A 21,381-nucleotide genomic window follows, 5' to 3' on the forward strand; every position below is an offset into this window, starting at 1 on the left:
AAAAAAAAAAAAAAAATAGCTGGGCATTGTGGTAGGTGCCTGTAGTCCCAGCTACTTTAGGGGCTGAGGCAAGAGACTCCCTTAAGCCCAAGAGTTTGAGGTTGCTGTGAGCTGTGATGCCAAAGCACTCTACAGAGGGTGACATAGTGAGACTGTCCCCCCAAAAAAGAATGGTTCTGTTTCAGGGTAATCTCACAGGGCTGCAATCAAGATATTGGCAGGTTGGGATCTCATCTGAAGGCTGGAATAGAGAAAGATCTGCTTCCAAACTCATGTGGTAGTTTGCAGAATTTGGTTCCTTCAGGCTGCTGAACTGATAGCCTCAGTTCTTGCTTCCTATTGGTTAAGGACAGCCGTGGTTCTTCACCACATGGGCCTCTCTTATATGGCAGCTTGCTTCATCAAAGTGTACAAACAGAGAAGGCAGAGAGAGAGTCTGCTAGCAAGACATTAACTCATAATCCCTTGTAACCTACCACCTTGTTGTAGTCCGCTGGTTAAAAACAACTCAGTAGCTCAGTCTACTGGCCCTCAAGGGGAGAGGATTATATAAAGGAATGTATTTCTGAAGGAGCAAATCATGAAGGCAAAGACTTTCTAGAAGTCTGTCTTCCACAATCTGCATGAAGAGCCTCTAGGAAGCTAGAGGAAGAGACGTCATTAAGAGATGGACAACTGGACACTGATTAGGTGTTCTGAGAGAGGAGCTTTGCTCCCAAGAATAAAGAGAACCAGACAATTGCCTTAAACTGAAATGCAGACTGTCCTATGTTCATATGGAATAAATGCCATACTCAGTCTTGTGATGTATCCTGGCAGGATCCTGTACATTATGGGAAAGTATCCTGTTCTGTGAACTGTGACTTAGTTTGGGAGTAAAGAAAACGTAGAGAAGCAACTTCTAGTCCTTGCTTGAGTAGCAAAGTTGAGATTCTAATTTTGTATAGAGAAATGTATGTTCTGTGTAGGTAACTTATCTGGGGAGCAAAAGTTCTATCTCAGATAGAAAGAAACTGTATTGTGTTGACAACATTCCTGGCAGGTAATTTACCTCTTTAGCTTAACAAGGACCAAGAGAAAAGTTGTGTTGAGCCAGGGTGCATTGCTCCTGCACTGAGAGGTTATTCTCTTTTGATCATGTTCTAAGTCCTCTGAAAATCAAATCAAGCACTTGCAGTGGGAATGTGAGCATTCTCTTCCTGCCAGTCTGGAGATGATCAAAAAGTTTATGGCACGCTTGGCCTATTTTCCTATTGGGTTGTTGGCCTTTTTTCACTTTATTTACTTCTAAAGACTCACAGACTGTGGTATGTGTATTGTGTACATTATGGGAAAGTATCCAGCTCTGTGAACTGTGAACTGGTTTGGGAGTAAAGAAGACATAGAGAAGCAACTTCTAGCTCTTGAGCAGCAAAGCAGAGATTCTAATTTTGCCTAGAGAAGTATGTGTACTATGTGGCTAACTTATCTGGGGAGAAAAAGTTCTATCTCAGATAGAAAAGAGACACCCAAATGTGAACTGTGCTGAGATTTAACAGGCAGGGCACAGGGTGAGTGAACATTTGTGATGCAAGCAGAGGAACAAGCAATACTTCTCAGCAGTGTCTCCTTGATGTTACTTGTCTGGGGACCACTGCTGCATTCCACCTTACACAAAGAACTGACAGGCTGCCCTGAGCAGCTCATGACACCTGTTTGAAATTGAAGTTGGGCTAATAATACGTGTTTATTATAAGGAGTTTGATGTTGCTGATCAGAGTTGGGTAACCTATTTTATTCCCTAAACTAATATTTCACAAATACGCCCAACCCCCCAGCAAGAAAACATTTTACATCAGGATCTCATACAGTGTGACTAGATACCCACACTGATGCCTTATACCCAGAGTTTCAAGAAACAATTCTTACTCTCCCTAGATTCGACATATTCTGATGTTTGACTTTTCCTTTTCATTTAAAAAAATATTTTGGATGTGATCCACTAAATTAATTTCACTATTCACTAATGGGTAGGAACCTGAATAAAAATTACTGTTATGAACTTTATGCAAAATCAGAAACGTAAACACTGCTTCCAAGGACATAGGAGGCAAGAGGTACTTGTTGTTTGCTCTGATGGCCCTGTCCCCTCCAGTGCTAGAAAGAGTGGCTCTCAGGTTCTCTCTTCTGGCAACATCTGTGCAACATTGGTTATTCTCTTCAGGGCCCTGGTAATGCAATGTCCCTGGTGTTAAGGTCTTGAGCTCCTATCTGTAAGATGGCAACAAGTTTCTTCTGCATGTTTTTCCTTCTTGTACCTCATACCTTCTTCCTCGGAAATTTTCCTTTTGCCTTAAGTACATTGTGAGAATTTCCAATGGAGGCAAATTCTTAGTTTCTGTTTGTTCACTCTCAGTCTGTCCTCTGCATATTCTGGGTTTCTCATGAACTTGTCAGAAAGATCTTGAAAAATATTTATATAAGACTGACAGTTACTTTTTTCAGCATGGTGCAGATAATCTTATACCAGTGATGTTAAGAATTCGATTGTCAATCTGTTACTCTTTCAAAGGTGAAGCTATGTGTCTTCTTCTCCTGGCTCCTTTTGAAATTTGTCTTGTTTTTTGGGGGAAAGTTTCACTTTATGTGAAAAGAGGTAGATTTCTTTGTTTTTGCTTTTATCCTGCTTGAGATTTTGGTTTTCTTAATCTGGGGATGGATATACTTCATTGTTTTATAAGATTTTCAGCCATTCTTTTCATGTATTATCTCTGCCCCATTCTTTCCCCTCTTTATACCTTCAATTAGTAAATATATGTTTGATGCCTTCATTCTATCCTCTGTATCTTTTGCTCACTTTTCTATTTCTTTCATCTTTTGTTTTTCCATGCTCAATTCTGCATAATTACTTCTGACCTATCTTCTAGTTTATATTCTCTCTTAAGCCGTATCTAAATCTGCCTCTAACCATCGTAATTTTCAGTTTTTATAAATTCTCTTTTATTTACTCACATGGGTAAGTGGCAAGATGTAAATAACTTTAAAAATCAAACTTATTTAAGTAAGTGTAGTTTTCCTGTATGTTTACAGGATGTATAAAAACCATGTATCAGAGTTCTGAGTTTCTTATGAACTTCTATATAATATATGTATATCCTTTATGAAATTATTTAAAAATTTCTCTGTTATTGATATACTTTAGGTTAGTATTTTAGACCTTTCAATCAATGGATCCTCAGCTTATAGGAGCCCCCTGGGTGTTAGCAACATCTACATTAAACATGCTAGGGTTTTAAAAGAGACATGATACACATTTAGAAATCATATCACTATTCTCTGTGCAAAGCTACACTTTAAAAAAATATGCATTTTATTAAAGTTCTGGTTAATTTTACAATGATAAAAAGGGTCTAGTCTTGATACAATTAAAATAGTATATAAAGCAAATTAATAATATAGAATAATTTATTACTAAAAATGTATATATTATTTTGAATCTTGTAACAAAAATGCTATTGTGGTTATGGGAATGTACCCATAGTTTGCAAAATTGAGATTATCATTAGTATTGAAAACGTTTTTCTTTCATCATTACAAAGATGTACTGTAAGAAAACAGATTCAAAGAAACTATCAATACTATTATACTTAGGAAATATTTCTGCAAAGAAATTAAGCCTGAATCTTATCAGTCCTCTAGATCAGGAGTGCTCCAGGTATGGGCCCCTAGACCAGGAGTATCAGTATCTAATTGCAAAAAATACAAAATCCGTGCTCGCTTCGGCAGCACATATACTAAAATTGGAACGATACAGAGATGATTAGCATGGCCCCTGTGCAAGGATGACATGCAAATTCGTGAAGCATTTCATATTTCTCAGCAAACCACACACACACACAAAAAGAATACAAAATCTTGGGTCAGAAACTGGGAGTTTTGATGGAGTTTTAATGACCAACTGATTCTGATACCTGCTCAATTTTGAGGATGACTTTAAATCTATCCGTTTAGTTAGGAGTTATAGGGGAAGGAGAAACATGTTAAAGAGCAGCAAGAAGATGAGGTCAGTCATCCAGACATTCTGCGTCTACTGATGTCTTAGAAAGCACACAATACCACCTACAAGATATTTTCCTGCCCATCTGGCCAGGTCATATCTGGATCTAATAAAAGATCTAACTTCCTATTTATAAGCACTTGGAACAAGTTCATTGCTACCTTTAAGTACCAAACCAAGAATATAGGACTGCTATAGGACAAATGACCAATTTCTTCAATTAATAAATGATGTATTTAAAAAAGGAACACGGAATTGTTACAGCTAAAAAACAAAACAAACAAAAACCCAACCCAACCCAACAAAACTAAGTTTAAGCAACATTAACCAAATGAAATATACTGTTTGGGCTATTGTAAAGAGGCATTTGTGATAATCTAGGCACAAAAACCATGAAATAGGCATAGATGACAGAGAAATCCAATAAACGCTGATAATCACTTAGAAAATGAAATGATATATGGGATTTGCTTTAAAATCTCTAGCTCCCTGACAAAAGATTGCTCGTGAGGTGAAAACTAGTAGAGATGATAGCTGTTAGCTACAAGGGATGCTGCAGTACTTTCCCTGTATGCTTAAAAATGTCTACAATAAAAATGTTTAAAACTAAAACAAAAATGAAACCATGATTCTTAAGATATAATCCAAAATTAGGGAACTAAGCAGCTATATGTGAAGCATTTCAAAGGAGTTTATGGTGTCACTGCATTAAATCTATTTGACATGAAAATCTAAACACTAAAAACAGGACAGCGTTATTTGTCTGGGTACTGGAATGCTGTATATGGGCTATGTTGGGCTACATGATTCCCTTATTCCTAGATTGTCTGTGAAGGGGCGAAAGGGCGAGGCAGGAAAGGAATAAGCCAATACATGTTAAAATTATGATATTTTGCTGAATGTTAAAATTACATAATGTATTATAGTTGCCCCCAGATGTTAAAAAGTCAGTTTTTCAAATCTAGTTACAGCTAACATATACAACAGAACCAAGCTTAATGAATAAAATTTAAAAGTTATAATTTTAAAAGCTGTAGTGTCAGAGAAAAGATTGTAAGCACACACAAATGCTCAGCCAGAAGGCCAACATTCAGTTTAAGATATAAAAGAGAAGTTGTAAGACTCTTTCACCTACCTTGAGCAATTGCAGCAAGTTTTCCCTTTTCTTCAGGGCTGAGCTGCAACATTGTATCAATCACAGGAAGAAGCCTCTCTCTTTCACTACCTGGTTTCAGGAAGATGAACTGTAGCAAGACATTCTTCAAGTATTCCAGGCTAGCTACAGACTTTTCTCGCTCTTGATTTCTTTCCAGTCTTCTTATTTCATTTTTGAGAAGCTGGTGTTAGGAGAAATCAATTAAAAATAGGTTTTAAGAGCTTATGGTTAAATATGGCCAGCTGAACACATGCCTTTTCCCTCTCTTTCTCCTGAAACTGCTGTCTCCCCATGCAAATAATAAAGAAGCTGGGAAGCAGATGAAGAAGTGGAAATGACTCAATCCAGCACCTTACCAAGTACCACTGACAAGTGAAAAGGATGCATGCTATGTAAATGCCAATTAGTTCCTGACTCAGAAGCTAAGGGCAGGGTGGAAATTGGGGTTGAAAGGTCTGGGACTGATGGAAGTTTACATAAGAAGCAACTGGGGCTATAGGTTGGTACCATGGTGCTCCCTCTGCCTTCTACTCTCTATAGAAACTCAGCCAGTGGGGTTCAGGGTCTCTGGGATAACAAGACACTGTGAGGAGCAGGAATGAATCTGACAATGGCTGAAGTGAACATCTGCAGCCTCCACTAGCCCCTACACCCAGAGCCCAGGCAGTTAAGATGTCCACAATGAACAGCACTTATGCAAAACAAAAAGTGAGTTCAGAATACAGTTAAAACTGAGAAATGTAAGACAATATACAATACTATCAGAAAAATGGGGCAAAGGATGACATGAAAAAGGTAATAGCACATTAAAGTCTTTGAGGAAGATTTCTGAGTCTAAACAGAGCTGTAGCTTTTGGTTTATTTTCATTATTTCAGGTCAACCCAAGAGTTAGCCAACTTTGTCCTAAAACCTAGGGTTATTTAAAAAATGTCAATTAAAAAAAAGACTAAGAAGTTATGTAAGAGACTATGTATTTGTGGAAATATAACACTTAAATAAGTCACTTAGGTTCACTGGACTACTTAGTGATTTGTTAAATGTGACAATCTTTTGACTAGTGGGAAATGTTATTTTACAGGATGCATGCTCAAGTGGTGGGATGTCATGATATACACAAGTTACTCTGAATAACTGAATAATTCAGCAGGAGAAATATCAGTGAGCCACAGTGAAAATGTCTCACTTGACTAATGCTCAACTGCTTCACAATATTCCTAGATGCTGCTGGTGTCTGTCCACTTTGCCGTCTCTACCTATGAACAGTGTTAAATGATTCAGTGGCATAAACATCAGATGAATGGTTTGAATTAGTAATGCTCCACTGTTTATCTTAAGAACTGAAGGACCCATTTAAGTTCTATTTAAGTGTGTACTGAATGATGATTTGTGAACATCTCTCTAATTTCTAAATCTATTATGGTTTCTTAGAAAAAGTGAGAGTTAAATAGTCTTTACATAATGGACATAAAAGCAATTATTTCTTTTCTTTTTTTTTGAAATAAATAAAAAACTTTATTATTCAGTGAAGGCAAAGAAATTAAACTTACAGTAAAGAATTTAGGTAAAACAGATAAAGAAACCTGTTTTACTTTTATCAAAGTAGTAAAAAGTATTACAGTTTAGGGTGTAACTGATAACTCAGTGTTGAAATTAAATCTCATGACCACAAAATATTTGCAGTGACACACAGTACATTCATCTAGCTGGCTGGGTTTCACTGTTGCAACAAAACCCTTCTCATAATCAACAAATGTGTGGCTTTGTCCCATGTCTTTATGAAATGAGTTATATCTCATGTCTTTGCTGAATTAGTTGGTTCTGAAGACACAGATATTCTCAGCACTGGGAGTGGGAGTCAATCTGATCGCAGAAAAGATTTCAGAGCAAATCTCAGCAAAAGAGATTTTGAATAAAAAATGCAAGAGAATATCAAGCACTTCTCTTCCATTTTGTCCCACTTCTTTGGAAGCTAAAAGTGTCCTAAGTTTTAGGGTGTCTGCTTTTTTAGAATAGGTGACCAGTGATGAAAAACCCTGAAAATGTCTTTGTACCCACTGTGGTCTTTGACCTATTTACTGCCCAAATCTGAACTCTCCCTTTCCTGCTCTGTCTCATAAAAGGCTGTGAACAACGAATGAGCATGAGTGTTCGAGGACCATTTATACATGAGTGGAAGAATTGAATCCTGGAGTGTTACAGGTGGAAGTAGCTTTTATAGGCTGTTTAATCTGCTCCATTTTTTTTTTTTACAATTGAGGAAACCAAGGTTCAGACACATGAAGTGACTTGCTTCTGAGGTCTTCCAGCCAGTGAATTACGGAGTCAAAGAACTAACCCTATCTTTGTATTTTTTTTTTTTTTTTAGATGAGCCCATTGGTAACATTGTTGCCTTGAATAGTGGAAACAGCATAAGAGAACTTTACAGTAGCAAATACTGGTATTTCAGAACAGCTCTGTATTTTACTGAGTTTTCATGTGTCACTATCCTGCTGAGTAACTTGAAGGCATTTTTTAAATGACAGGAGCTCAACAATATTGTATTCAATTTTAACACTGAGAGTCAAGATTTGAGGGGAGGTTTAGAATAAATGTCAACATAGGCTGCAATGTGCAATATGGGGAGGAAAATCAGAGTGGAGGCTGGCTGTGGGCAGCACTAGCTATGCAGCGTGCAGCTGACAAAGGAGGCTCCCTGTTCTCTCAAAGTCTTCTAGGCAACTTTACCTGTTATCTAGATTTCTTGCTCTGGCCTCTCCCCCAAGGTCAGATATATATATATATATAAAATTTTTTTTTTTTTGGTCGCTTTTGGTCAGGGCTGGGTATGAACCAAAGCAATTATTTCTCACTGCCAGGAATCTAATATAAAGAATCAAGATGTTATAGATGCATTGGAAATGTGAATTTTTAAACTTTAGTGCATATGTATGGAGGGTCAAGGAAACCAACTGGGGGCTCAGTGCCCGTACTCAGTGGTTTGGGTGCCAGCCACATATACCGAGGCAGGCGGGTTGGAACCCAGCTCAGGGCTGTGAGACAACAGTGACAACTGCAGCAAAAATATAGCCAAGTGCTGTGGTGGGCGCCTATAATCTCATCTACTTGGGAAGCTGAGGTGAGAGAATCTCTTAAGTCCAAGAGTTTAAGGTTACTGTGAACTGCAATGCCACAGCATTCAGTACTGAGGGCAACATAGTGAGACTCTGTCTTAAAAAAAAAAAAAAAAGAAAACCAACTGGGGCTGGGTACAGTGGCTCACACCCATAACCTTAGTGTTCTGGAAGGCTGAGGTGGGGGACTGCTAGAGCTCAGGAGTTTGAGACCAGCCTGAGCAAGAGTGAGACCCCATCTCTATTAAAAATAGAAAAACTAGTTGGGTGTTGTGGCAGGTGCTTGTATTCCCAGCTACTTGGGAGGCTAAGGCAAAAGGATTGCTTGAGGCCAGGAGTCTGATATTGCTGTGAGCTAGGCCGATGCCATGGCACTCTACTCAGAGTGACAGAGTGAGACTCTGCCTAAAAAAAGAAAAAAGAAAAGAAAAGAAAACCAATTGGTAGTCTCTAAGGTGATCAGAGTTTTTGGCCTCACCTTAATTTGTTCCATAAGGATTGCATTGGTCGCTTCCGTTTCCCTCAGCAGGCTGTTTACGTGATCTGCACTTTTTGTGGTGGAACTGAGCTTTTGAACCAATTCTTCTTTGGTAAATTCAGCATGCCATAAAGGAGGCTCTGAAAGATGTTGTTCCAAGAAGTAATTTTCAAAGTCAGAGATTAAAGATAAAGATTCTAAATAAGAAATACATCTAAATACAAATATCTTACTCTATAATATTACATAGGTTTCATCAAAACTCTTTGCAATTCATCTATTCAACATGCCGCAAAGGGTTACGTGTTGAATGCGATTCAAATGAGACAATATCTGGGTCAGGCATTGTGGCTCATGCCTGGAATCCTAGCACTCTAGGAGGCTGAGGTGGGAGAGTCACTTGAGCAAAGGAGTTCGAGACCAGCCTAAGCAAGAGTGAGCCCCCATCCTATAAAAAATACAACAATTAGCTGGGTGTTGTGAAAGACACCTGTAGTCCCAGCTACTCTGGAGTCTGAGGCAAGAGGGTTGCTTGAACTCAGGAGTTTGCTTGAAGTTGCTGTGAGCTAGGCTAAAGCCATGGCACTCTAGCCTGGGCAACAGAGTCAGACTCTGTCTCAAAAAACAAAACAAAACAAAAGAAAAAAACAGACAGTATTATCTCTGTTGTAAGGCACATACTCTAACCAAATGCAAGCCCCATTTCTGACATACATCACAACTCCATTTTTATACTATTTCGTTGGATTCATTTTATACATCCTCTTCCCATCTGTTAATATTCTAAGAACTTATGTCATTTCACTTGTATGTGAGGGAAGTATTAACATTTACTGGTCACATGTCATGGACCCTCTTAAGAATCTTTTATCTGGTGGGTATCATTATTCAAAATTTATAGATGAAGGAACAGATTGAGTGGTCACAAAATTTTGGCAAAAATCACAAAGCCAAGTCTGATTCTGGATTCTACCACCACTCTACCATGATGCCTCTTTGTCACCACCATTAACTTTGCCTGAAGGAGCCACAGCTTGCAGTCTCCACCCCACATGGGCAGTGATCATGAATACAGATGGCCTTTATTCCAGGTAATCCTGAAACTTCATGAAGCTATCAGGTAGATTCTCTCTGAATCATGACCAGTAATAGTCATTACAGGTAACAATAAAGAATGCCAAAACTTTACCATATTTATAAGGGCAAATTTAGCATTACTTCATCAAGAGGAGTAAGTAGATATAGCCAGTTCTTGATAGGGTGAGAGAATAGTTTATCCTATGCTCTGTACCACCACAGATCTTCCAACCACCTATTTCTCATTCAAGACTAGGGAGAGCTAACATTTTATTTCAAAAATGATTTGTTTTCACAATCTTTCTATTTCAAAAGGTGATAGGATAGTGAAACAATTTTACTGGAGTGGCTAATAAAAGCATATTTAACTTGGAAATTTCTCTCAATTAAGAAAATAAAGTTAAATAAGAAAAACGTTTTGTGTTTTGTGAGAAAGCCTTGTAAAAAGAAACAACAAAGGCAAAGTAACATACCAAACTTAGTCTCCGAAGAGTTAAGCAGCTGCTCTAAAGACTGCGTGTGTGTGCTGGAGGAAGACACAGACTCAGTGTCAGTTGTCTCCATCCCTTCCCCCTCCTCCCGGGTCACAGTGTGCATGTCAAGAAGAGGGAGGTCTGCATTTCTTCTGTCTCGAAGGTTCTTCATAGGTTGGTGGGAAGAAGCTGGGCCTGTTAAATTTTTTTTTTAATGGGTAAGTGTGAGATAGTTCAAAACTGATGGATTCCTCCTTAACAGAGATACACAGTAAAATTAAAACGTCAAATGACAGCGTAGGGAAAATAATCAGAAGACCATTAATGAATCATATATAAAGAAAGAATTGCTAAAACAGCTCTTATAATTAGTCATTGAACTTTTAACCACATTAGTCATTTCAGTAGAAGCTATAAATTGCTATTAGCTATCTAAGATAAACTGCTAAAGAAACACAAAGCTCGTGAGAGCACTACTTATTTTTATTAATATAGGGTAGTGGGCCACCCTACTACTAAACACTGGTAGAAATGAAAAAGTAGATTTTAGATATTTTTGTGGATTTAGTACTTCAGATTGCTGCATACAATCAGATACAGCACGCTTGCTAAATAAAGTCTGCTTGCACACGTTCTCATCATTGACCTTACACCCTCATCTCTGCTGGTTCCTAAGGTTGCCACTCACACCTAGCACTGAGACACAAAATCCAATGTGGGGGAACTAATCAATTACATTGCCTGGAGAAGGCTTTCCTCTACACTCATAATGAACACTTGCATAGAACTGTAAAGCTTTTAAGATACTTTCAAATACATTAGTTTATTGACTCCAAGCAATCTGAAATTCAGAGACATATAATGACTTTACCCAAAGTCATGAGCTGAGTTAGATACCAGAATTCCAACCATATTTTTTAACTTCAAATTTCATTTACTTTTTATTCCATAAAGTTGCCTCCTCTGCTCTTTCAAATCTTATTAGCCTTAGCTGCCCTTTCTGGAGCATTTTGCTGGGTTTCTGATAATTTCCTAATTGCTTATTCTACTGTTGATTCCTAGATTACAATTTTGTGTATAACCTGTTTGTCCTTGGCTGATTAATTACTTTATTGATTCTCAGTATATGTTAAATTTTTCTGAAGTTGGTTTCTGACCCAACAAGTGACCTGTAGCTGTCAATGCTCTAGTGACAATATTTTTCATATGAAACAAAACACTATCAACTTACAACTAAAATACATCACTGTCATGGCTGACACTGTCTCATCTTTTCTTGGAAGTAGAATGGAAGATATTGGATGTAGTTGAACTAAATTTCAACTAGTTAGACATTTGGAAGAGAAGAAGCTGAAGCTGTGTCTACAAGTTTAGTATTGCTTGAGTGCTTCTAAAGTCCTTTGCTCAATCTTTATTGTTTCCAATTTAAAAAATAGATACATTTGATGATTAACAATGGAGAACACCAAACAGGTGTAGTGAATACTAGAATTTGGACATATGTGATGAAAATGACAGAGTATGTTTAAGTTAGAGAAAAAGAAATACTCCTTTCCATGAAAGGTAATAAATGAAAATCAGTATTCTCAGAGGTTACACATGTATAGGCTTCTCTAAGCATAATAAAGAAGGGTTGAAATGGTTCAAATATCTTCCTAGTAAGCAAATCCAAAATTCATTATCACAGAACTGACATTGGCTGTCACCTAGTAAATTTTCTCCTTTCTTAAGTATTTGTGCAGAATGGATTCAAGTGACATAAATACACGAAAACACATACTTCCTTGGGTACATACATACTTCTTGTGGGAGGTTCATTCTTCAGCTGGAAGAGCTGTGCCTCCACCTTGGAGAGCTGCTGCTGTAAAGTCTCCACCGTCTTTCTGTGCTCTTCCTGCAGATGCCGCACTTGATCTCGGAAGCTGTTCTGAAGGACCTCGTTCTGTGACGTTAGTTGACTCACAGTCTGTGCATGTTCAGACTTCAACGTCATGTTCTCTGACTGTATTGAACACAACCTGAAAGATGAGAGGAACTGAGTTCACATAAGATCTTTCAGCTTTACGTGTTGACTAGGCTTTCTCAATTGGGTTCTGCAAGAGAATGAGAAGGCATCTACTGAATGTATGAATCATTTCTCTCTTAAGTATCTATAATGTACTAGCTGTGTAACAACTTAGGGAGAACTGATACCAGTTATCATTTGGTTCAAATCATTTTCTGTGTCCCACATTTCAGATGAAGAACTTCAGTTGAGAAACTATTGTGTTTTTCAGACTTTGTGGTTCATCAGAAAATAGGACTATATTTATAGTATAAATTAATTTTACTCTGAAAATATGAAAAAAATCATTTTATTTCGATTCAAAAAAATACTTTAAAGGAAAATACGCATTTTTAACTGAACATGAAACAAATAGGTATACTTGGTTTTCAGGAGTTGGAGGTTGCTGTAAGCTGTGACACCACAGCATTCTACTGAGGGCAGTAAAGTGAAACTCTGTCTCTAAAAAAAACAAAAAACAAGAGTGGTACCTGTGGCTTAAAGGAGTAGAGTGCTGGCCCCATATGCCAGAGGTGGCGGGTTCAAACCCAGCCCCAGCCAAAAACTGCAGAAAAAACCAAACAGAAACCAAAAACCAAAACCAAATTCTGTATATCAGAATTGCTGGAGTACCTTGTTGAAAACACACACATCTTGTTTTGATGCTATACCCAATGAACCAGAACCTCCAGTGTGGTCCTAGAACTTACTGCCAGCAGTTTTCAATGTGATTTTTATGTAGTCAGCCTGAAATTAGCCAGTGGATCTACTATTGAGGGACCACTAATTTTTTTTTTTTTTTGAGACAGAGTCTCACTTTATTGTCCTTGGTAGAGTGCTGCTGCGTCACAGCTCACTGCAACCTTAAACTCCTGGGCTTAGGCGATTCTCTTGTCTTGGCCTCCCAAGTAGCTAGGACCACAAGCACCTGCCACAACATCCGGCTATTTTTTGTTGCAGTTGGGCCGGGGCCGGGCTTGAACCTGCCACCCTCAGTATATGGGGCCGGTGCCCTACTCACTGAGCCACAGGCACCACCCGAGGGACCACTACTTTTATTGGCTTACTTATAGTTTTCATTTTTTAAATGTTTGGTGTAGATCCCTCCCTTTTACATAAGGGATCCACATCTACTCCCTCATAAAAACCCAAACAATTCAGAAGTAGAGAAAAATGTGAAAGCCTTTCTTTACTCACTTTCATCCCCAGTCCAGGGGTAAACATTGTTAACAGTATAGTGTGTGCCTTTCCAAGTTATTTTTTCCTACCTACTACACATAAGCACGTCACATAAGGTTTATAACAGGATTTAGCAGCTGAAGGAAGAAATGAATAAAAATACCATATATTTTAGAAAAGATATTCTAATTGCCAAGTTCATATTGATTAACGAGTCTAGAGAACTCATAAGCATTTTGTTCAAACAATATCTACAAAGAAAGTAAACAAGGGATCATTGGCAGTCACAAAAGTTTTCTAAGGGAGAAAAAGTTACATTTTAGAGGTAAAGTTTGTAGTTTTCAGGCAGTAGCAATGACATTTCTGAATTCACCTACTTGAGAACTAGATGCTTGAAAATGCCATATGAAATCAGAACGGCTATGCTGATGGCTTAATTAGCATATTCTCCTGGAGTTATTTTTACAATCTCATACAGAAAAAGCATAAATGTTAAAACACTTAAAAAAGCAGAGACTATAAGTGAAAAGTCTAAGGGCATAGACACTAATAATACTATTAGTTTTTAATATTTTCAAAGAAGAAAAAAGACTCCTAAAGATAGCTCAAAATGCTGTGAAAAGTTTCCAGTATTTAGTGGAGGGACTGACAATTATGTGTCCAAAGTATATTTATTGAATGATGGAATTGCTTTAAAGGCATCAATTGTACTTTGTGTTAGAAATGTAATTTGCAGTAATGTTTCTAGCATGAAAAATAAATTTCTGTTGGAAATTTCTTATGTAAGTATCACATGAGCATCATTATGTATAAATTAATGTCATGGAAAACCCTGGTAATAGTTAGAAAATTGGTAGAGCTTCCCTGAAGTTCTGGTTTACATAATTAACATGTAAATTACACTGTTAACAAATAGCATAAGCTTGGGCGGCGCCGGTGGCTCAGTCAGTAGGGCACTGTCCCCATATACTGAGGGTGGCAGGTTCGAACGCAGCCTGGGTCAAACTGAACAAAAAATAGCCAGGCATTGTGGCAGGCGCCTGTAGTCCCAGCTACTCGGGAGGCTGAGGCAAAAGAATTGCCTAAGCCCAGGAGTTGGAGGTTGCTGTAAGCTGTGACACCACAGCATTCTACTGACGGCAGTAAAGTGAAACTCTGTCTCTAAAAAAAACAAAAAACAAGAGTGGTACCTGTGGCTTAAAGGAGTAGAGTGCTGGCCCCATATGCCAGAGGTGGCGGGTTCAAACCCAGCCCCAGCCAAAAACTGCAGAAAAAACCAAACAGAAACCAAAAACCAAAACCAAAACCAAAAAACAAAATAAAAAAACCCAGATAGCATAAGCAAAGAAAACCCAAATGCTGCCCTTTTCAGATTAGCATCAGATTAGGTATATTATTATAAGCATATCTGTGATGTGAAAAGTTTTTTTTAATACCTGTGATGAAAAATGCTCAATGAAGAATTCTTTTCTTCAGTCTAAGAATACTACTACCCACTTTCTTTATCATAGGAGTTCAAAGATTATTGTTTACAATAATCTATTTATTCTGCTAATTCTCCTAATGTCTATTTTTGGTATTATAGTGATTAACAAAATATGACAAATTAAAGATAGAGTTGCAAAGATAAGTTTTGTATTCTTTTTTAGTCAGCAGATAACTGAATGCTTTCCTAGAGAAAAAAAGGTACTTATAATAATATGTCACCTGGGTTGTAAGGTAGCAAGATTTTTTTTGTTGTTGTTTTGTTTTTTTAAAAGAAACATCCTGGCATGAAGGCAATGGAAGAGGCAGAGTATTGGATGAGCAGATAAACATTGTTTTTAAAAATGCAAATTACAAAAGCAATTCAAAGGGGAAGCTTTAAGGTACAGATAGTAAAGTTACCAAGCCTGCAGAAGTTTCTATTTCTTATTTCAAATCTGTATTTATTCCAAGGAGCAACACATTAATAGTTCCAACTAAGAAATACTTTGCTGCCTGCTATAGTTAGTGCTGCTGGCAATCTTACTTTTCCCGGAGTTCCGCCTCTTTGGACACAGTTTCCTGTAGCATCTTGTTGTGCCTTTCTAGCAGAGTATCATGTTCAGACTGTAATGTTTGAAGTTCAGATACATTAATCTGTAAGTTATTTTGGCTATCTTGTAATTTGATTTTTAGTTGGTCAATCAGCATTTCCAGATGTTCCCTAAAACAGAAATAAACACTTTGAAAATTTTTTGAAAGACATTAACCTGATTTTGCAGTTTCAAATATATTTTAAACATTTAATATTTCAATTTTATATTCTTGTTATCATTATGGATAAATCTCAAGGAACTTTACTAACCAGAAGAATTCAGAAGCTAGGATTAAATATAAGAGATGTTATAGCCAGATTTTAAACCTCTGGTACCACAGATCTATAAAAAATCTCTTTAAGTTAAAAAATTTCCTATTCAGATGGAGTAGACTATTAAGTGGCATTGAAATAGCCTATTTTATGTTATAGGACTATGCCATTAGCTTATAAAAAAATCATATACTTCTAAGTTAACTGTTATGAGAATGGTATGTCAGACCAAGTTATAGTGAAAGATAATCCCTGAAAAAAAGCAGGAAGTCTTTTTGGACCTAGAATAAAAACGAAGTGGAAACAGTTAAAATCCATAAATCTGCCACAATTAGTATAATACACTATCAGCTTCTTTTTAAAAAGATGTATTTAATTTATAAGAAAGTAGAAGGAACATAAAGACATTTACATTCAAATAATTCAAACCCCAAATTTAGGCATGATCAAAAATGGCTCTTGCAAATGGTAACAGTTTATTCAATGTATCGACATTTAATTTTAGCTTTATAATGAGCTATTGGAGAAAAAATAATCTCTTAATATTTCAGTTTATAACAGATTCCTTAACAAAAAGTAGTAGAAACATATGAACACTTAAACGGTGAGTTAAGTATATTAAAGAAGTATTTTTTTCTTTTACTTCTAAATTTTCAAAATTGGGAAAACTAGTCATGTAATTTTAATGCCTGTGTTTCTACTATGACAAGATCCTGCTAAGACAAGATTGACCTTTAAGCCTGTATCTCAGAGAGCACCAAATCCTGGCTTACTGTTCACTTTAACATCTTTTAGCGTCCTTTAGAGTTTGCAGCCGTACTTTTTATAGTGTTCTCTGCTACTGCCTGGAGACATGGTGAAAACAAGAAAGTCTGTTCTCATTGCTAATTATATGTCAAATTCCACGGTTAAAAGAAATCAAAATAGGATATTCAGTCTACTTGGTGGAGAATCTGCACTGCAGGGAGAAAACTCTGCATGTTTTCTTTTTTTTTTTTAATTTAGATTTTTACCTTTCTTGTTTGGCTCCTTCAGTTTCAGCCTGAGACACAGATTTCTTTCTCTGTTGTTTTAGAACATTATGAACTCGGACTTTGTAGCATTCAAATTCAGAGGTTATAGCAGCTTTTTCTGCCTATAACAATTAAAACAGAGAAAAAATTGTCTATTAATACAATTCTCCTGTTTTCTCTAAGAGTATATTAATAGATTGCAATGAAAACATGTTTTTGAAAATGAGGAAAATGGCTACATTCTTTTTAGTCCCCTAATTAATTTTGCTGAAAAGTATAATTCTGTTGGCCTTGCACTTAAAAAAAATTTTTTCTTGACATATAATTGAACATATTTACTGGGTACATGTGATATTCTGATTCGTGCACAACATAGGTAATGGACAATCAGGGTAATCAGAATAGATATCACCTTGAACATTTATCATTTATGTCAGGAGGTCTTTCACTTTTTAAAAACCTTTCAATCATGTAATTTTTTTCTGAAAAGTGATATTTTTATCATGTTTTCTACCCTGATATAAATTTACTACCCATAAATTTTATAATGGCATTACGTGCTTTTGGAAATTTATAAAGATTTTAACTTATGATAACCCCCTCTTTTTATAAAGAAGAAAAAAATTAATTCAAAGAGATTAAGTTACTTGAACTTTGGTTTTCAAAATAGGATGGTAAAAGTAAAGTTCTAGGTTTGCCTGAGTGATCTGTAGATTCCAATGACACTTTTGACAAGATTGCTCTTTAGACAGTGCCTCCCTGTTCTGCAGGCCTCTAGCCATGCTATTATGATATCATTTTATAATCACTTCGCCCTCAGAAAAAACTATAACACTTTTCTGATTAAAAAAATAGGTTTTACAAATAAGTGACTTTCTTACACAAATAATAAGGTTGAAATGGAAACATGTGCTCATGGTTTTCATTTTAGCAAAAAAGCGATCCAAGTGATGGTTTGGGTCAGCATGGGGTTAGAGTCAGATGAGCCGAACCAGGCTTTCACCTATGAGTAAGTACTCTTAACTACAAACCACTAAAAGTGGAGAATAAAAGGCCAGCAGGAAAATTCCCAAAGCTGCTGGTGAAGAATGTACCTTGGCAGCACAGCTCTCCTCCTGCAGCATTGTCACTCTCTGCTGGTAGGCGCTCAGTGTGCGCTGGTGCTGTTCTGCAGAGGTCTTCAGGTGCTCATGGATTTTGTGTTTCTCAGATGTAATTTCAGCCAGCTGAATCTGGGGGCAAATTAAATTTAGGTTGAGCAAATCAGTGAATACAGGTTAAAGAGATTTTCCTTAAAACTCAAACTTGAGGTTTGAAACATAAGTGTATGTAAGGGACATAATTAAATAGTGGAATTTTTTAATGTGTTATTATTGAAAGAGTAGAGACAGTATGACTAGAACATTTTCTCACTAAAACAAGTTAATTTACCTTTTTGTAAACCAACATCCAAAAAAAAATCATGAAGAATATTTTAGGTTACGTATTTAACATTTAAATAATTCAAGATATTATATGTAAAATATACTTACAGCAAATTTAGAAAATCATTTTATAAACTTCTTATGACTGTAATATCACTAAGTTCTGATGCATATTTATTTTTTATAGCATATTACAGATTTTCAAATAAATGAATATAATCTAGCTTGAGGTAAATGGTAGATTTCAGTTATATGCCACACTTGATTTATTCTACTTCCTCAACAGGTTGAGGAATTTTCTAAATATCCTTAGAAGATAAATATTCATGGGATAATTAGAAAAATCCCTAAATGGTACCTTACTTCTAAACGGAAAATTTCTTTAAATCTTAAAAAGTAAAAAGAAACTTACCTTATAGAGTTCTACTTGTTGTTGGCTTGCCTCCAGCTCACCCTTTAAAGATGCTTGAAGTATTAAGTGATCAGTTTCCTACAGAATGAGAGTCTTGGTTAAGTTAAAAAAAAAGTTATTCATAAATAAACTATGAAATAAGTACTAAAATGTGAAACTGGGAAATTAACATACTGCTTGCTTTGAATCTGCCAGTTCTTTTTTGGTTTTCACAAGCAACTGCTTGATTTTGGTGTTTTTTTCTTCATATTGTTGTACTGAAGACTGTAGTGAAGCTAGCGTAAGAAATAATTTCAGAAGAAAGAGATGAAACAATTTTTATGAGTGAATTTAACTATATGAATGATGATTCTGTGTCAATTTACTTTTAAGGAAAACTTTCAGCTTTTTGTTATGAAGTATTTCAAACATATATGACAGCATTGATACTAGCACAACAAACTCTACAATACCTGTCCCCTAACTTTAACAATTACCAACACACAGGCAATCTTACCTGACCTAGACCAGGAATCACCACAGTATTTAAGAAATGTTTAAGTGAATGAATGTGAACTGTAAACATCTTAATGGCAAATGGTTCGCATCCCTTCTGGACCTTAACATTTAGCATTGTGTTAAACATCTGATTGGCAAAGACTGGTGAAATAAATACTACCCTGTTATGATGAAATAAACATAAGGTCAAGCGAATTTTATTTAACTTACTTATTTCTTCTTGTAAGGTTTCTTGTTTCTGTTTTTGAATTTTTATTTCTTGCTCCAAGTCTTCTATCTTGCTGTTTTTATTAGTTAACTTTTGATTTAGTTCTTTCATCAAACGTTCATAATCAGCTATTTCCATGTTCATCAATGTGGTTTGTTGGGCATCCTGCACATTTTATAAATAAAACATTTACACAATGCCATTTCATATAATTCCATTTATAAAACTGCTAAAATGATGCCACAGTATCTTAAGTGGTTTTTTTTTAGCCTAATCTTTGAAAAAGCAGAGAAAAATTGCCAAAGTTCTAAGTATTATATAAATTTCAACTTTGACAACAACGGACAGAAAACAAAATATCAAATCAAAATCCTGTAATTTGTGAGCCTACTTTCTTCTGAATAGACAGGTACTTACATAAACAAGTAAAATTTCTAATATTTTGAGGCTAACAATTTATAAAGAATTATTTTAATACCACAAATAACATTTAAAAATGTTTCTTTTCAATGTGTATAGAATAGTTTAACATGCAAATACTGATACCAGTTTTGATTCTGGGGGTTTTACTTTTACCTTTTTAACCAGCTCTAATTCTTGCATGGTTTTCTGAAGCTGTTTCTTTTCCTTCTGAAGTTGTACCTGAAGTTCTTCAAGTTCACTTACAGTACTAGCATGTTCCTAAAATTAAAAATAAAAATCAATTTCCACAACTCAATCCACATTAAAAAGGTTGTATTTGTAAGGGCCTATAAAATCGAACACACTAAAATACAAACATTTTGGTAGTATTTCTATATTTAAGATAAATATACACCAAAACCATAGCTTGGCATATGTAAAGAGTTAATGAACTCTTTACTCATAAATGTTGCTTCTTAGTATTTCCTTCATTTAAATAGTATTTTGATAAACACATCACTATATAGTAGTGATAGTAGTGATCACATCTCATATAGTGATCCCACACAGGATCCTTTTTACCTTTATCTTCTGTTCTTTCTGAAGTTTTTCAGCTTCCAATTCTTTGTCTACCATTGCTTTGGCTCTCTGGACTTCTAAAATCTGTACTTCTAATAACTTGGCATTAGACTGTAATGTCTCAATACGAGCCAGGAGATCTTCATTATCAGAATTCAATTTTTCACACTGGAATGACAAATGATTCATTACTGTAAACATTCATTACTGTAAATACAGGAGAAAAAAACTAAAAAGATACATTAATGATAATTTGGCATAGTACGTACAGCAAGGATTTAAAAATCAGTTCCACAGAATGTTAAATTAAAAATGAGTTTAAAAAACTATCACTGTGATATTGATATGGCAAACCTTGTAAGAGACTAGATGCACCAGCAAAGAGTATAAACGAAAAAGCAAGCGAAAAACCCAGGGGAAGTGAGATTAGAGTAATAAGACAGGATAGTTGCTAGTTATTTTGTTATATTCTTTTCTCAACAGGTGACTGGGGGAGGAGGAAGAAATTCTGTTTGTGGCTATTTATTAATCTTTTATGGAAAAAGTACTGATATTACAATGTACTTATTATAATTTTCTTTTATTTTCTTTCTTTTTTTGAGACAGGTCTCACCCTGTTGCCTGTGCTAGAGTGATGTGGCATTATTGCTCACAGTAACCTCAAACCCTTGGGCTCCAGCGATCCTCTTGCCTTAGTCTCCTGAGTAGCTGGGACTACAGGTACACACCACAATGCCCAGCTAGTTTTTTTCTGGTCTCACTCTTGCTCAAGTTTGTCTCAAATTCTTGAGCTCTGGCGATCCCACCTCCCTCGGCCTCCTAGAGTACTAGGATTACAGGCATGAGCCACCGTACCCGGCCTAAAATATACTTATCACAATTTTCTTTTCTTTTTTTTTTTTTTTTCCAGTTTTTGGCTGGGGCTGGGTTTGAACCCATCCCCTCCGGCATATGGGGC

At 36.2% G+C, this 21,381-nt stretch overlaps 1 protein-coding gene and 1 non-coding gene across 2 annotated transcripts in view; one reads left to right on the top strand and one right to left on the bottom strand.

The window, feature by feature from the left end:
* Window positions 1-21,381, bottom strand: part of GCC2 (GRIP and coiled-coil domain containing 2) — a 43,891-nt gene that overhangs the window by 4,463 nt on the left and 18,047 nt on the right. The window contains exons 11-22 of the mRNA XM_012807005.2: window positions 20,427-20,614; window positions 20,019-20,123; window positions 19,445-19,607; window positions 18,911-19,011; window positions 18,737-18,814; window positions 17,995-18,132; window positions 16,901-17,022; window positions 15,567-15,743; window positions 12,133-12,350; window positions 10,333-10,527; window positions 8,783-8,922; window positions 5,172-5,373 (exon numbers count right to left, since the gene is read on the bottom strand). Of these exons, the coding sequence (XP_012662459.2) occupies window positions 5,172-5,373; window positions 8,783-8,922; window positions 10,333-10,527; window positions 12,133-12,350; window positions 15,567-15,743; window positions 16,901-17,022; window positions 17,995-18,132; window positions 18,737-18,814; window positions 18,911-19,011; window positions 19,445-19,607; window positions 20,019-20,123; window positions 20,427-20,614 (1,827 nt within the window). The remainder of the gene's footprint in view (window positions 1-5,171; window positions 5,374-8,782; window positions 8,923-10,332; window positions 10,528-12,132; window positions 12,351-15,566; window positions 15,744-16,900; window positions 17,023-17,994; window positions 18,133-18,736; window positions 18,815-18,910; window positions 19,012-19,444; window positions 19,608-20,018; window positions 20,124-20,426; window positions 20,615-21,381) is intronic.
* On the top strand, window positions 3,750-3,856 carry LOC111726362. The gene has a single exon (XR_002774156.1). It is a non-coding gene; the product is annotated as a U6 spliceosomal RNA (small nuclear RNA).

Source organism: Otolemur garnettii, unplaced genomic scaffold (genome assembly GCF_000181295.1).
Source record: "Otolemur garnettii isolate 467f Iridium unplaced genomic scaffold, OtoGar3 scaffold00062, whole genome shotgun sequence".
NCBI lineage: Eukaryota > Metazoa > Chordata > Mammalia > Primates > Galagidae > Otolemur > Otolemur garnettii.